A 14,888-nucleotide genomic window follows, 5' to 3' on the forward strand; every position below is an offset into this window, starting at 1 on the left:
TGTCGTCCCGGGCAGCTTGGTCCCCCAGGTGGGTGATTGACACCATTTTGGGCCAAAAGTGATGCTTTTGTACTCAGTGCCACAGGGTGATAAAGGGCAAAATAGCCTCCTGAAAACTACATTGGGAGGTGGCACCAGATTTCACATCACTGAGGCATAAACAAAGAATTGGGGGAACATCCAAGGTCTGTTTTCCCCTTTCTTTTTTACACCGCACATATAAAAGTAAAATATGGAAACACTTTCTTCCTCCCTGCCAGGATGGGCTCAGTATGCCCAGGTATGTGTCTAAACAGATTCCTGGAAAACCTGCCCTTGCCGAGGCGCGCTCTCCAGCGCTCTGGTTATGGTCTGCAGCTCCGGGAGGAGCAGCAGGGAAGGGTGGCCTTGCTGGAGGGGTCTCCCTCCCCTCCCTGCCTGGGAAACACCAGGGGTGCAGCAGGATACGTGCCAGCACACAGGTGAGAGGCTGACAAATACACGACCCAAAAATAAGAGGAGAAGTGGTTAAACACTGTCCTGAGCAGTTCCCCGGGGTAGCAGCACCACCTGCACCCCTGCTCAGAGCAGAGCATTGCCCTCCTGCCAGCTGGGCTTCCTAGGAAACCTTTCCTTTACTTCCCTGGTGATTTTTAATTAGACCAAACGAGCGATTAACCAACACAACAATCCCTCACCCAGCTCTCTCCTCACACTCATTCGATGAAGGTGGTGTTGCTGCTGCGGGAGGGCAAAGCCGTCACGGTTCAGCGATGGCACCTGGCAGGGTGGCACAGCCAAACCTCCAGCCCTGAGCCCAGGGTCGCCCCGCTGGGGTCTGCCAGGGTCTGTGGGTACCACACACATCATGTCCCCTCCCCTGTCTCAGCACACGGAACAGAGCTGGAGGGCAGGAAGTAAAAACAGGAGAAGAAAACGTTTAAATTTATTTGTTGTTGGTTTTCTGCCCCTTGCACCGTTCCCAGCTTTCGGGAGTCCTCCAGCCTTGTATCGGTTGGTTGTTTTCCTTTCCCCCTGCACTCCTGTATGAACGCTAGAGGCTCTCTCCTCTCCTCTCCTTCTGGTCTGCGAGAGAAAACTTTAGTTCCTAACTCTTTTTTTTTTTTTAAACTTCCCTCAGGAAAAAAATGTGGAGTTAATTATCTATGTAAAATGTCAGATGCAGGAAAGGGGCTGTGCTTACTTGGATATCCCATCCGAGGCGAAGTGACTGATTTTTTTTTTTTTCCCCTCTTCTCTTTTTTTTTTTTTTTTTTTTTTTTCCTGAGGGTAGAAGGGCCTCGCGAAATAAAAGTGCAGAACCGAGCCGGTGGCTCCCAGAGCGGCCGGGGCGGGCGCGGCGGGAGCCCCCAGCGCAGCGGAGCCCAGCGCGGAGCCCACCTGCCCCCGGGGCAGCATCGCCCCTGCACCTTCTCCCGGACTGAGACCTTGATACATACATATACACACATATACAGACATAAAAATATATATATACACACTTTTTTTTTTTTTTTTATCCTTCCCCCCGGCTTTTCCTCCAGGACTTTTCCACCGCCTCTGGGACAACCCGCAAACTTCTCCCTCGCTGCCCCTTCGCTGGTTTTATTTTTTGGGGCTTGTTTTGGTTTTTGTTCTGCTACTTTGATTTTTTTTTTTTTTCCCCCCCTCTCTTTTTCCTCCTCTCCTTGGGAAGACCCGCCTGCCTCTCTCGCCTCCCGTGCCCCACCGGAGAGGCCGGGAGCGGCTCCGGCGGCGCGGGCAGCACCTCCCCGGCGCACGGCGTGCGAGCCCGGCGGCGCGGCGCGGCTCGGCGCGGCACGGCTCGGCTCGGCTCCGAGCGGCTCCCTGCGGCCCGGCACGGCCCGGCTCGGCTCGGCACGGCTCGTCCCGGGCGCTCGCCCCCGATAATGCAGAGCTACAAGTACGACAAGGCGATCCCGCCGGAGAGCAAGAATGGGGGCAGCCCGGCGCTCAACAACAACCCGGCCAAGAGCAGCAGCAAGAAAGCCCTGCTCATCTGCCTCGACTGCCTCTGCCTCGTCATGGGTGAGCACCGCGGGCTCCGCGCCCCTTCTCCCCGCTCCCGCACCCCCACCACTCCCCGGGAAAAACTTTTGGGAAAGTTTGGCGGCGGGCGGACAGAGCTCGGCCGTGCCCCGGCCGCGCCGCTTCCCAAACAAAAGCGGAGCGGGGCCGCCGGGAGAGCCGGGCCGGGCAGCGAGCGGGGAGCCGGGGAGCGGCCGGGCCGGGCCGGGCTGGGGAGCGCGGGGGCAGCCGGGGGTCCCCGCGGGGAGAGCCGGGCACGGCACCCCCGCACCCCGATCCGCTCATTGTCGGTGATACTCCTTTATTTGTGCCTCGCTGCCCCCGCGGCCCCGCTGCCGGAGGGTGGGGGAGCTGCCCGGGCGCTGCCGCGGTGCGCAGGGGGCACTGTGGGCTCGGGGATGCGCCCCGGGGGTGCCCCCGGCACGGGCCCCGCACCCGGCGCTGGCTCGGCGGCACCTCGGCGGCGCCGGGGCCAGCTCCAGGTGGAGGCAGCGCTCTACGGTCAGCCCGGCTCGTGTTTTGGTTAATAATGGAAAATAGCAACTCTCGCCGCTCTGGGGACTGTGTGTCGCTCTGCTGGCGGCTTTACCAGCGCTCCTCTCTTTCTCCGGTCTCGCTAAACTCCTTTAAAAGCTCGGAGCGCTCTCGCAGCCCCTGGCTGAGGTCTGGGTTTGCCTTGCCTGCTTGGCTTTTGGAGATGCGATGGCTTTTGGAGATGCTGTGGCATGGAAGGAAACTGTCAACAGCGCGTCTCAAAAAAACTTTTTGCATTCCAAAACATCAACCCTTCCATTGTGGCTGCGATGCTGAATATTTAATTGACAGACACAGGCAGGGGAAATCAACTGGCTTCCAACAAAGAGATTAATAACACAACAGCACGTGAGTTTAATACTCCAGACACCACAGTCTCTAAAACAATTGTTTCTGCTTAGAGCCTATTTTTTAAAGACTGTCAGTTTGATTTAATTTTTATGCAGTTTATTGATCATCTGGTGTGTATTACGGGGCACTAATACATTAAGAGGAGAGGCATGGTTTTCTCTTTATATTCCCACAAGAATAGGGGCCAGTGCAGAAAGCTTCATCTTTTCGGATCTGGAAAAAATAAAAATACTTGATATCCCATATATGAAACTAATATAAGTAGAAACATAACTAGCTGGACTTACTTACTTAAGCAGAAAGTAGAATTCCTAGTAAAACAGCTCCTAGGAATCAGAACTTTTAAACTTTTATTTACGCAAGTTTGCTTAACTTGAGGCATTCCTGGCATGAGTAGGTGCTATTTGAATGGGAAAAGGGTTTTGCTTCCCATTCTCTGGGCTAAGGGTCCTAAATGAAAAAGCAGTTTGGTTGACATGTGTTATTCTACTTGTGCTAGTTTGGGTAAACAGGACTTACCAAGCATCACTGGAAAGTATTGTTAGCAGGGAATAATGTGATACAGCAAAACTGTGATTGTTGCTTTGTTTCAGGTTGCTACAGGTGGAAATCGGAAAGTAAACACCAGAGTTGGCTTGTTTAGGGGTTTTTGTTGGGGTTCTATGTTGTTGTTTTGTTGCTTTTTTTTTTTTTTTTTTTTTTTTTAGGGTGAGCAGCATTTAAAAGTAAAAGCATGAATGCAACAACTGAAGGAAAGTTTAGATCTGGCTGATCACTGGCAGGTGAAGAGCATGGGTGGGACATGGTGCAGGAGGTGATTATGGGATGGAGAGCCCATGATGTGTGTTTGGGGATGGGCTTTGCAAATACACCCAGATCAGGAGTATCAGACCTGCTGGTGGATGACTGGGCATGAGTTGCTGTGAAAGCTGCCCCACTCATGGGAGACTTGGCTTGCTCTTCCCTGTGCCTTTTGCTAGGGAAGACTATGAGCTTATAGTTTCCAAGCACTTGATTCCCATTTTCTTGTAAAAAAATCCCCAAAAAACCACTTGGAAAGTGGGAAAAAGGTGCCTTAGCTGAACCCTTTCTGTAAGAGAAAGGTGGACAGGTACAAGTTGATGGATATTTACACATGAAGTGAGGAAGAAAAAAAAAAAAGAGTCCTACATAAGATAATGAGGAGCAGAATTGGGTGAAATGACTTCTTTTGAGGTGGAGGGACCAGCAGAAATCTGCTGGGGCATGTGGGCGCATGGCCAGTGGCCTCCAGTGCCGTCAAACTGAGTTACGCCTCTTGAGCAGCTGCCCGAAGACATTCAGAGAAGCAGGGAAACAGAAGGCTTTTTCTCATTTGAGGACCACTTTAGGAACTATTAAAACTGGCCATTTGATTTGCAGAGGCCTGTGACGCTGCTCTGGCTCCTGCTGCAGGTGCTGCCATAATTCCGCCTTGAATTGGTTTTCTATGAAGGGAAAATGAAAAGAGTGAACTATGGCTGAAATGTTTTTCAGAAGTGACACACTCTCTGGGAGGCTGTAGGTGTGTACAAACCCTTTGTTTACACACAAATTTAAACAAATTACCCAGAAGACAATTATCATAAACATCTAAGAAAGCCTGAATTAGTAAAGCTGAGCTATCAGGAGCTTCCTTCAGCTTTAATTTGGTGAGAGTCGTTAGAAAGATCTACTTCTGTCTTTCATCCTTAAGTAGCACAATGGTTATCTTGATAGCAAATGCATGAGAGGAAGATTTGTATCTTCTTTTCTTGGGGAACAGAGTCATGGAGCCATGGGCAGAAGAGCGTGGCTGGTGGAGTGGGTTGGATGAAGATCCACTGGACCAGACCCTCCGTTTCTCCTGCATTTCCAACTTGAGTGGAGTTGGCAGGGAGCTGGATGTTACTGAATGACCAGCCCACTCCTCTAATGAGTGCACTTGGCACCCCTAAATCCCTGGTTTCTTGCATGAACGAGAGGTTTGATCGCCGACGCTGTGAACTTCCCAGAAACTCCATGCCCGTGCTTAACTCAGTAAAAAAGGCAGAAAAGAACTGAGTGTGCATTTATTAAAGCAGGTCATGTGAGGGGGGAAAATAACTTTCTCCATCTGCTTCCTCCTCTTGGGAGGGCTCTGTTTAGAGCAGTGGAAGATGCTTCCTGAAATTGTTAGGGCCACAGGCGAGCTCGGCGGTGTGGAAGAGTCCCCGCTGCCCTGTCCCTGTCTCCTGATCACTGCAAAACATCTGAAAATGTGGTTGAGGGGGTCTGGGCGGGTCTGAAGTTGCCCCTGCTGAGCTGGTTGGTGTCTTCACATTGTAGAGTGGTGGGGAACTCTCTGAGCAGCAAAACAAGAGGCGTGATGGGTGGACCTCACTCCACCTTCATCTGACCATCCACAGCCCATCCCTCTGCCACGGGTTTCCTGCACCTCCTGCCTGGAGCATGGAGTTGTTTTTGGGGGGAACTGGGGTGACCCTGGCTGGGGCAGATCTCAGGGGACAACTTTCCTGGTGCCATGGGGTTTTGCTGTCCTGATGCAGCACTGCAGGGAGCTGCTGCAACAGCCACCAAACCTCCTCCTGATGCAGGAGACGTGGCCAGCTGGGGAAAAGCCTCCTGCCCTGACCCTTGAGGTGGGATATTTTGGAGCCTGGCCCCACAGATGTAGCATCTAGGGTTAAATTTACTCCTCTCAGACCTGCTTTCTTCCCTTGGCGGGGACTCCTGGTGTTCAGCAAGCCCTGAGCAGCCACCTGTGCTCTGCTGACGGGTGCTAAGTCAAGCGTTTAATCTCGGAAGAGGGGAAGGCTGTGTCAGCAAGGGTGATAGGGCAGATGAGGGTCTTCAGTAGCTTGTATTTGTGCAGCTTGTGCAGGTAAAACAGCTTCCAAAAAGTCCTGCTTGTGCCATAAAATAGAAGGATTTCATCTGGCATACCTGCTTCTGAGGCTCGTGGAAATTGGGTTTATGGGAGCATATGTTTCAGGCTGGTGGGATGTAAACTGCACATAATTTACTGCCCTTCTTCTTTTCTGCCTCTAATTTAATTTTCTCTCTTCTGTCAATCCCAGTTAATCTGTACAACAGAAGTTTTACTGCCTTGGGGAGGTTTTTTGAAGCAACAGATGGATAGACCTCTTACAACCTTAATATCTCTGCAGCTTTCTCACAAATTTGGCATCTCCTGTAGCGAGCTTGATGCTAAAATGAACTTTTAAAGTAAATATTTGTGCTAGCTGGACCTTGACATGTTTATGTAAGTGGGGATATAATCTTGTAATTTGGGCTAACAGTTCAGATTACTCTTGACTTTCCTCTTCTGTGTAGAAAATTGTGTCGTCCTCCAGCTCTCAGAAGCAAAAAGGATTTGAGCTCTGCCAGGGGCCTTGTCGCTTCATCACGAAAATTGGTGCAAACAGGCCTGGGATTGTCATTTAGGTGTAAGGAGTGGGAGGAATTGGAGATGAGGGGTGAGGTTAGAGTTATGTGGGTCGTGTAAAGCTGGATGTGATGAGCTAAGCAGCTTTGCTTTGTTTGGGTTGGGGCTGTTGTTTTTTATTTTTAGGACTACCCCACTGCGCAGCACTCGCTTGTCGTGTGGGTGACATCTTTCTGTGCACCTGAAGAAGATGCTGAGCCAACCATTTCTTGTTTTCAGCAAGGGACAACAAGACCTGACTGTACCAAACCAGCTGGACAGTCCCAACCCCCGGTGTTGCCTTCTCCACGCTGTGTCTCCTCCATGTCGGGGAGGACCGAGCCCACACCACACAAGAGAAGCTGTGTGGGTGGACAGTCGTCATTGTGTTTTGAGCATCCCTAGGTGGGGTTTGGTTGTTAATGTTTATGTATCACCTCATACCTGTAGGATCTCTTCGGTGGCAGCGAGCTCCTGGCCAGGGATGGCTGCTCTGGAAGCGCTCGGGAGAGGCAGGTTGGCAGAAGTGGCACCTTGGCATGGGATTGTTGTGCAGTTGGACTCTGCCATAACTTGGGTGTAAAGGAGCTTTTTTTGAGTCGGGAAAAGCTTCTTATTGAACCAACAGTCAGCGCCTAAAGCATGATACCCATCTGTTGTGCCTCCCTTGACAGACCGAAAGAGCCAAAGATGACTGGAAGTAAACGCAAGAGAAATATTTTGGGGGTGTTTGAAATCCACTTTTTTTGCATTTGCTTTGTGAAAACAAACAAACAAACAAAAAAGACAGCCAACCTATCAAAAAGAGATTATTAGTGACAATTATACTTGAGGTGTTAATTGCAGAACAAGGAAATGCTGTACCTATGGCAGACCGAGTCCTCAGGGGTATAAATCTGTTGGCTTTCCCGAGTTGGTGGAACCTGGCCAGCCTGAAGATGTGTCTCCAGGAAAAGCAGAATTATGTGCAACTGCTTCATGGCCAGGAGTGCTTTGAATCCTGTGTACCTGCTGCTGAGACAGGCAGGAGATGGGATCACAATTACAGCAGATGACATTTTTTAATTGTCTGTTTGTAGTGAGCACAGAAAATAATATAAACATCACTCCCAGATCAAACGGATTATTTTTATACCCTTTAAATCTCAATTTAATATGCATGCCTTTCCTAGGCTGCTTTGGTCTGACTCTCTTTGTCTGGATACAGGCTGGTGCTGTCTCTCCAGATGCGTGTGCTCCGTGTACCACCCAAAAATGGTTTGCATACCACAGCTGGGGAACCTCTGGCAAACCAGGGCCCCTCTTCAGCATGTGAGATAGGCAGGGTGTTTGTATGGCTCCATCTCTGCCTGAAATGCCTTCAAAGAGGGGGAGGCAAAGGCCCAGCTCTGCTGCGTGGCTCGCTCTGGCGGAGCAGGCTCCATCCTCCCCGTTCCCTTCATACAATGCTCCCACTTCATCCATAGTAATCCAGAAGGGACCGTTGTGGTCTCCCGGCCTGCCTGGCCTGGAACAAGGGCCTGCCTGTTGAAGGCAGCGTGGGGAAAGGCAGCAGCCTTCAAACCCTCCTATCCCAGCGTCCACGCAGCCAGCGCTGGGAACGGCAGCTTCCCTGGCATCCCAAGGGGCTGTGTCCCAGCAGGGGAAGGAAGCAGGGAAACCCCCTCCCAGGATGTGGCTTTCCACCCTGCCAGCTGGGGTTTTGATGAGGGCTGTCATATATATATATATATATATATTTTTTTTTTTTACATTTCTTCCTTTTTGTTCTGTCCTAGGGCCTTGTTCGGCTCTTCTGATAGGTCAGGTTTCATATTTCAAACAAAGAAAAAAAAAAAAGGCTCAGAAGTGAGAATGATAAAACCTCAATGAAAGAGGTGAATTAAAGTAATCCAGCACTTATCCTGTAATTATAAAAGCCTGAAGTCAATTTTCTGAATGCACTTCTGTGCTTCCTGCCTTGCCAATGTGTCTGGAGGCCTGGCCCATGGCCAGCCTTCCCTCTGCCTTTCCAGATACCTCAGCTGGGTGGGTTTTGCCAAAAGCTGGGAAGAGGGTGCCCTGTGTGTCACATCTCTTCAAGGATCAGCACAGCCCCTTTCTCAGAAGGGCGTTTGTATCCCTTTCAAAGCCACCCCGTCTCTGTTTCACTCCCTCCCATGGCATCCACCTTGGAGGGGCACTACCTGCTCCACAATTTTAGAGCAGGTGGGAAGTTCCTTCATGTGGATCAGGTGTCTGAGCCCAGGGATGTGTTGGAGCAGCTGTTGGGAAGTTATGCTGGAGAATCCCTTCTTGCCTCTTAGCTGTACAAGGCTTAGTTGCAACAGTGGGATCGTGATCAGCAGAAGCTGCTCCTCCAGTTAGACCTGAGGAGGCAGAATGCCACGAAAACCAGGGAATTTGAAGTGTCTCCGTTTGGGTTTTGATGCAAACAGTTTGAAAGCAAGCCTTAAGCATAAGTTCGTTACCAAGAGAATGCATGAATGAGTTTGAAAATTAGCTTTGTCCTGGCAGGTTTGGAAGTATTAGAAATTCCTATGGAACTCCATCCTTTGGAGTCAGTCACGTAAGTGGGCTCATTTTTCACATGTGCTGGATGTTTTGGAGATAGAGGGTTGAAAACAGACTCTGCATCAAGTCAACTTATAAGCAGAACATGTAATTTAACTCCAGAGCTTGTGATGCTCTGAAAATGCCTGTGCTCTTTGTGTTCCTGTTCCAGCCCTGGGTGTCCCTTGCCTGTAGATTGCATCCATACACGACCTTGTCTTCTCTGAGCACATGGTGCCCTCCAACAGGGCCAGGCTGCAGCTGCCAGCCCGAGCCCAAAGGGAGCTGCAGTTGGTCTGACAGTGACTCTGAGTCAATGGGGAGCGTTCATAATCCTCTGCTACTTTCCCATAGTTTTGCATCTCTTGTCCAGAAAGACATGAAAGTGTGATGATCATAGCACCAAGAAGCTTGGGAGGTGCCTCCAGGTTGTCTAATAAAACACCCCAGTGGGCATAGCCTATCATGCCCAGAAAACACAGCAAATTGAGGCTGGAGCAGCTGGCACTGCTGGGTTCGCCCAGACCTCGCCCAGAGGCGGCTGTGGCGCAGAGCTGTCCTTCACTGCTTCGGGAGCTTGCAGATGTCAGACTGCACCTCTTGCAGCCTCATCACCTTTGCTGGCTGCTGGAGCTGAGAACAGCGTGTTTCTTCCCTCCATGGCTTTAAAGAGAAGAAGTGAAAGTTACTAGTTAATGGTTTTGGGCAGCCATCCTTCCTGAAAGAAGTGAGGCTCCTTCAGAGAGCTCCCATCTCCCAGCAGTGTCAGTCTGGTGCTGCACAAGGGGAGCAATGAGCTGCGGGACATCCTGCAACTGACTTTCACCTGCTTTTGCTGTAAATCACAGAAAATGACAGCCATTTCTGACCAGCCAGCAGTGCCCCTGTGTCCGAGCATGCAGGCACTGCACGCAGATACTAATTACATTGCTGTTAATTCAGCGTGTGCTCGTGCAAAGCTGAGACCTCATCACATCCTCCAAGCGCCCAGCCACTGAATTTGAAAGCCAGTGTGCCAAATGGTCTGGGCTTCCTGTCTCCTTGACACTCAGCAGGTTATTTATGACTTTTTTGGGGAGTGGTGTGATGGGCTTTCCTTTAAGCTTGGAGGAGCAGCCAGCCCAGCCCTGGTTATTGTTCCCACCCAGCTGACAGCAAAGTCTGTGCTCTGGTCTTTGTAGCAGCGCAGCAACCGTGGCAACCAGTCCCACATCCCAAGCATTTTGAGGGCTTCCAAGGCTTTTCTGCAAGGCCCACCACCCTTTAAAGTGCTGGTTTCCAAAGGGAAAGTCGCAAACAGTGTGGTAAAATGCTGATAAGCAGGTCTGGTCAGTAACCACCGGGTGCATTTGTGTTCTGAGTGATGCTCAGGGAGTAATTTTGGATGGCTGGTGAGCTGATGGCAGGCAGCAAAACTCCTTTGAAGTCGATAGCTGTGAATCAGTTTGGTGTTAGCAGGTTTCTGGAGCCGCTCTTTGATCACTGATCAGATGGCCCTTGCTTTTTGAGGAGCTGCTTCTTCCTGAATTCACGTGCTGGGTCGAGGATCCCTGTGCCAGGCTGTGCTGCCCTGTGTCCTGCCCAGGCACGTCACGGGAGGTTTGTGCCTCTGGGAGTTTCTAATCTAGGGAGACAGGGAGCATGAGGGAGCAGCATCACCTCCGTGCGTGGGCAGGAGCTGGAGCCTGGCGAGGGCACACTTTGAAGGCAGTGTTTCCAGTACAGAGGCACCCAGGTGCCCACTGGGGCTTTCAGAGCTGCTGAGGTACCTCTAATTCCTTCCTGAACTCCCCATTGGAGCTGCAAACTTCACTGCTTCTGCCAGTCCTGCCAGGCCATCACCAGCCTCCCAAAGTATCTTGGAATCAGAGCCTCAGCGACTGTGGAGGAGTCTGTGACTGCCAGGGCTTGGGCTGAAATGTGTCCCTAGGGCATATGGGCACCTGTCCTGGAGCTTCCCACCCTAATTCCTAGGAAAACTTCCCTGGGTGGCTCTGTCCTGGTGCTTCCATGTTCTGCAGAAAAAGGAAACAACCTTGGATTCACCCACTGCAGCAGGAGCTGGCGTGTCCTTTCCCAGAATAAGAGCTGGAGTTTTTCAGGTTAAGGATATAGAGGAAAAGCTGCACTAAAGGCATCTGCCAGTTGATAATACATAACGAAAATGGATAATTCTCAAAGGGAAGGGCTTGGAGGGGCTTTTATCCTACTCATACTTGCCAGGCTGAGAAAAAATTCCCTTTGCTGCCTGACCACAAGGGGCTGTGCTTTCAGTAGAGAACTCAGGGGGTTTTTTGTAGTTTTTATTTTCCTTATTAGCTCATAAAAATTTGCAGCATCAGTTACTATCTCCTCAAATAATTCCATTTTTTTTCCCACGTAATCTGGTCCAGATATTTTTTCATCCAGCACTCCTGGTTTCTTGACCATCCCTGCAGCTTTAGCATGCAGCTGTCATTCTGCTGCAGCTCCCACAAAGCGGCTGAAAACCAAGGTAACAGCAACATTTTGAGTGAAGGGGATGAAATGTGGGATAGGTTCAGCGTATTTCTTTGTCATTGTTGGAGTCCTATTCAGTCTGGAACTGAATAGGAGGCTGATTAGCATGTGGAAGCATTTCTAAAGCATTGGGCTGTGAGGGTTGGGTGGTTTGGATTTTTTTTTTTTTTTTTCTCCTTAAAGGAGAAGTTTTGTGGCATTTATTTTTCTGACTGAGCTGGTGTGAATCTTTGTCAAATGCAAAACCCATGAAAAAGCCAGACAGCATTTTGGAGAAAGCCTGTTTTGATAAATCACCATGGGCACAAAGAAGTTTTCCAGTGTGAAAACTCTCAGATGCACTGCAGAATCTAGGCATGCAGCATGTTTGAAATTGCCAGACAAGTGGGATAGTGTTTGGGATACACCAGGATTGTGGATATAACAACAAGTACTTTGCTTTTGCTCTCACTGAAGTTTTCTGCCACAAATGTATCCACAGTCTGAAAATCCACCTGCTTAAAGCTCAGGGTTTTTCTTTCACAGGGAAAGATGTAACACTGAGTTCGATTAAAAAGCTACCTGCAAGTGAAAAACAGCTTCTTCCCCTGTGAAATTGCTTCAAGTCCCGGGCCTGAGGCTGCTTTTGGAGGCTTTTCCCTTTAGTGTCGGGTGAGGTGTCAGGCTGATATTCTCATTAACACTCCCTTGCTGCCAGATCTGCTGTGTTTTCTCTGAGGGGTGAGTTTATTGCCTTGGTGCTGTTTGTGGGTCTCAGCTGCATCATTGCTAGAGCAGAGGTCCTTCCCTGGGAGTACCGTGTCTCTGCCTTTTGTGGGAACGCAGGATTTTGGGGCGTTTGCAAGTTCCAAGAGAGACAGGAGACCCCATTGCCTGTCAGGAGCTGTATGGAAGTACCACACTTGTGCCCTGAGCTTGCAGACAGAGTGGGCAGTGCAAGAAAATGCATTTTATTTCTGTGTGCAGTGAGTGGTGGACTTGAGGTCCACCTTGAGGGCCTCAGTGAGTGATGGCCTTGGGGCTGCGTGGAAAGCTCACAGCAGTGCTTGGAGTCAGACCCTCTTGGTGATGTGTGCATGGTCCAGACCTTGTGCCTGGGTTCCTTTGATGCCTTGTCTGGTTTCCTTTCAATTATTCCAGGTTAAGAAAGACAAAATGGTCTCACTGATGTGCCTTAATGTCACACAATGGAATGGTTTGGGTGGGAAGAGACCTTAAAGCTTGTCTTGTCCCACCCCCTGCCATGGGCAGGGACACTTTCCATCAGCATCCCAGGTTGTTCCAAGCCCCATCCAACCTGGCCTTGAACACTTCCAGGGATGGGGTATCCACAGCTTCTGTGGGCACCCTGTGCCAGGGCCTCCCCACCCTCTGTGTAATGCCAGCTATTGAAGGCTGATTAAAGCCATTGTTTAATTAAGGAGAACTCAGCTTCTCCGTTCACAATTCATGATTAAAGGATCTTTTGAAGTAATTCTGCAATACTTTCTTGTTCCCTGCCTTTCTCTCCTTTATCGTGGAGAAAGTTCCTCGCGCTGAGCGTGCCCCAGCTCCGCGGGCTGAGCGCTATTATGGGACCGCAAACCTGCTGGCAGATCTGGCTGCTGCCAAAGGCATCCCAACATTAAAAAGCCATGCAGAGGGGTGGAAGGGAGTTCAATCTCAGGATACGCTGATTTGGAAAGGGAATCCAAACAAAGAGGCTTTTCAGCAGAGGCTGAGGCTTGGCTTCTCTCAAGGGCAGTTTGGGCTTGGGGAAGCATCCGGGAGGTGGTGAGCGGAGCAGGAGTACATGAGCTGGATGCCGCGTGGTGTAAGGTTTCCCAGCACAGCCCGGTTTTGTGTTACAGGCTGGGGAACTGGCTGTAAGCTCTCCTCTCCTCTCCTTTCTTTTACTTTTTTTTTTTTCACCCCCCCCCCCCCTTTTTTTTTATTTCTGTTGGAAACAAAGAAGAGGTTTAGGCTTTTTTTTTTTTTTTTTTTAATAAAGTCTCCCATCCCCTGCAGGTTTGGCGGTGCCTCTCCCTGTTGATGCTGGAGGGGGACCCATTGACCTGGAGAAACCCTTTTCAGGGTCCCACTCCGGCCTCACAGGGATGTTTTATTTTGCTCAGAAAGCTCAGCCCTCTCAGGGGCTCACCGAGGGCACTCTGGCAGGAGCTGGCGTTCCTGAGGGGACAGGCACCTCGTAAAGAAGTTCTGGCTCAGATAAGAAGTGAAATGAGGTGGATGCTGGGGCACCTTCTTCCCAGCAGGAGGGATGCACAGTGAGTGGGGTGTGTGTCTGCCAGGCTCCCTGTTCCCATGGCAGCCCTGTGCCTCGCTGTGACACCTCTGGTGCCACCGCGTTCCCGTGAGGTGCCAGGAAGAGCTGAGCAGGGAGGAGGTGCTGCCAACCATCCCAACCAACCAGTTGGGGTTTTTTATAGGCACCAGATGGTTTTAATAGAGGAAAGCTGAACTTCTTATGACCCTTCCCCACAGACGTTGTTTGTTGTTTTGTAATTGTGGCCAGGACAAAACCCTGTTCCAGAACCTGCAGTGAATCGAGAGCTTGGTGCCTTCTTCTCCCATCCCATCATAAAGCCCCCACTGCCCCCATGCTCCTCTGCCTGCCCTGGCTGCAAATGATCCGCAGGAAGCTGCTGGGCATGGAAAACTTGAGGCTTTCCACTGATCCCTGGCTAAAGAGATTAGCAAGAGTACAAGCTGGAAGAAATCGAAACATCTAAAAGCAAAGCACAAGGAAGCAATAAAATGTCAGGCCATGTTTTCCCTGCTGGTTGATTAAAAATTCTCCTGATAAGCAGGAAGGCTTTCATGGCTGGACAAGACCTGTATCGTGTCAAATGCAGTGAAAGGTTTATTAGAGAAGGATAAAGCGGTGCGAGCGTTGGGCTGTACTTGCAGCCCTCCTGGAATTGTCACCCCCCCAGGGCTGAGGAGCAGTGTTTTTTGGGAAAGAGAAAGTCAAGCAGAAGGAAATGAGGCCTGGCTCTCCATGCTCCCCACGGGGAAACCATCAGCAGTGGCAAACCAGTGAGCTTGGAGACCTGTGTGCAGTTGGTGCCAAGATGCTCCGCTGGGCCCATGGTTTCCCTCTAGCCTGAGAAATCTTCTTGGGATCAAACACAGGACAGGAATGACAAAACAGGAAAACAAAAGGCTCACTTCCATGCTGTTGTGTTTGACTTCCCAAGGTTTTAATTGCCAAGGGCTGCACTGGGAGCCAGCTGGCTGCAAAGGGATGCAGATCTCTCCAGTAAGAGAGGCAAAGGGATGCAGATTTCAAGCAAGAAGAGAAAGGCTCTTTTTTTTTTTGTGGGTTTTTTTTTTAATCTTTTGTTAGAGAAACTAACAACTGTTACGTTTTCCTGCAGGAGATGCAGTCTCGTGTACATTTCCACTCCAAAAAATAAATTACCAGTTTTAGTTACCTGCTTCTTCAGCTCCCCCAGCTGCTGTTAAAGTTTCTGCTGTTATTGTTTTGCTACCTGTA

At 50.2% G+C, this 14,888-nt stretch overlaps 1 protein-coding gene across 1 annotated transcript in view; it reads left to right on the forward strand.

The window, feature by feature from the left end:
- The first annotated feature begins 1,304 nt into the window (after positions 1 to 1,304).
- The window catches only part of PLPP3 (phospholipid phosphatase 3), a 44,107-nt gene continuing 30,523 nt past the window's right edge, over positions 1,305 to 14,888 (forward strand). The window contains exon 1 of the mRNA XM_039556012.1: positions 1,305 to 2,028. Coding sequence (XP_039411946.1) covers positions 1,890 to 2,028 — 139 coding nt within the window. The 5' untranslated portion in view covers positions 1,305 to 1,889. The remainder of the gene's footprint in view (positions 2,029 to 14,888) is intronic.

This window comes from Corvus cornix, chromosome 8, assembly GCF_000738735.6.
Source record: "Corvus cornix cornix isolate S_Up_H32 chromosome 8, ASM73873v5, whole genome shotgun sequence".
Classification (NCBI taxonomy): domain Eukaryota; kingdom Metazoa; phylum Chordata; class Aves; order Passeriformes; family Corvidae; genus Corvus; species Corvus cornix.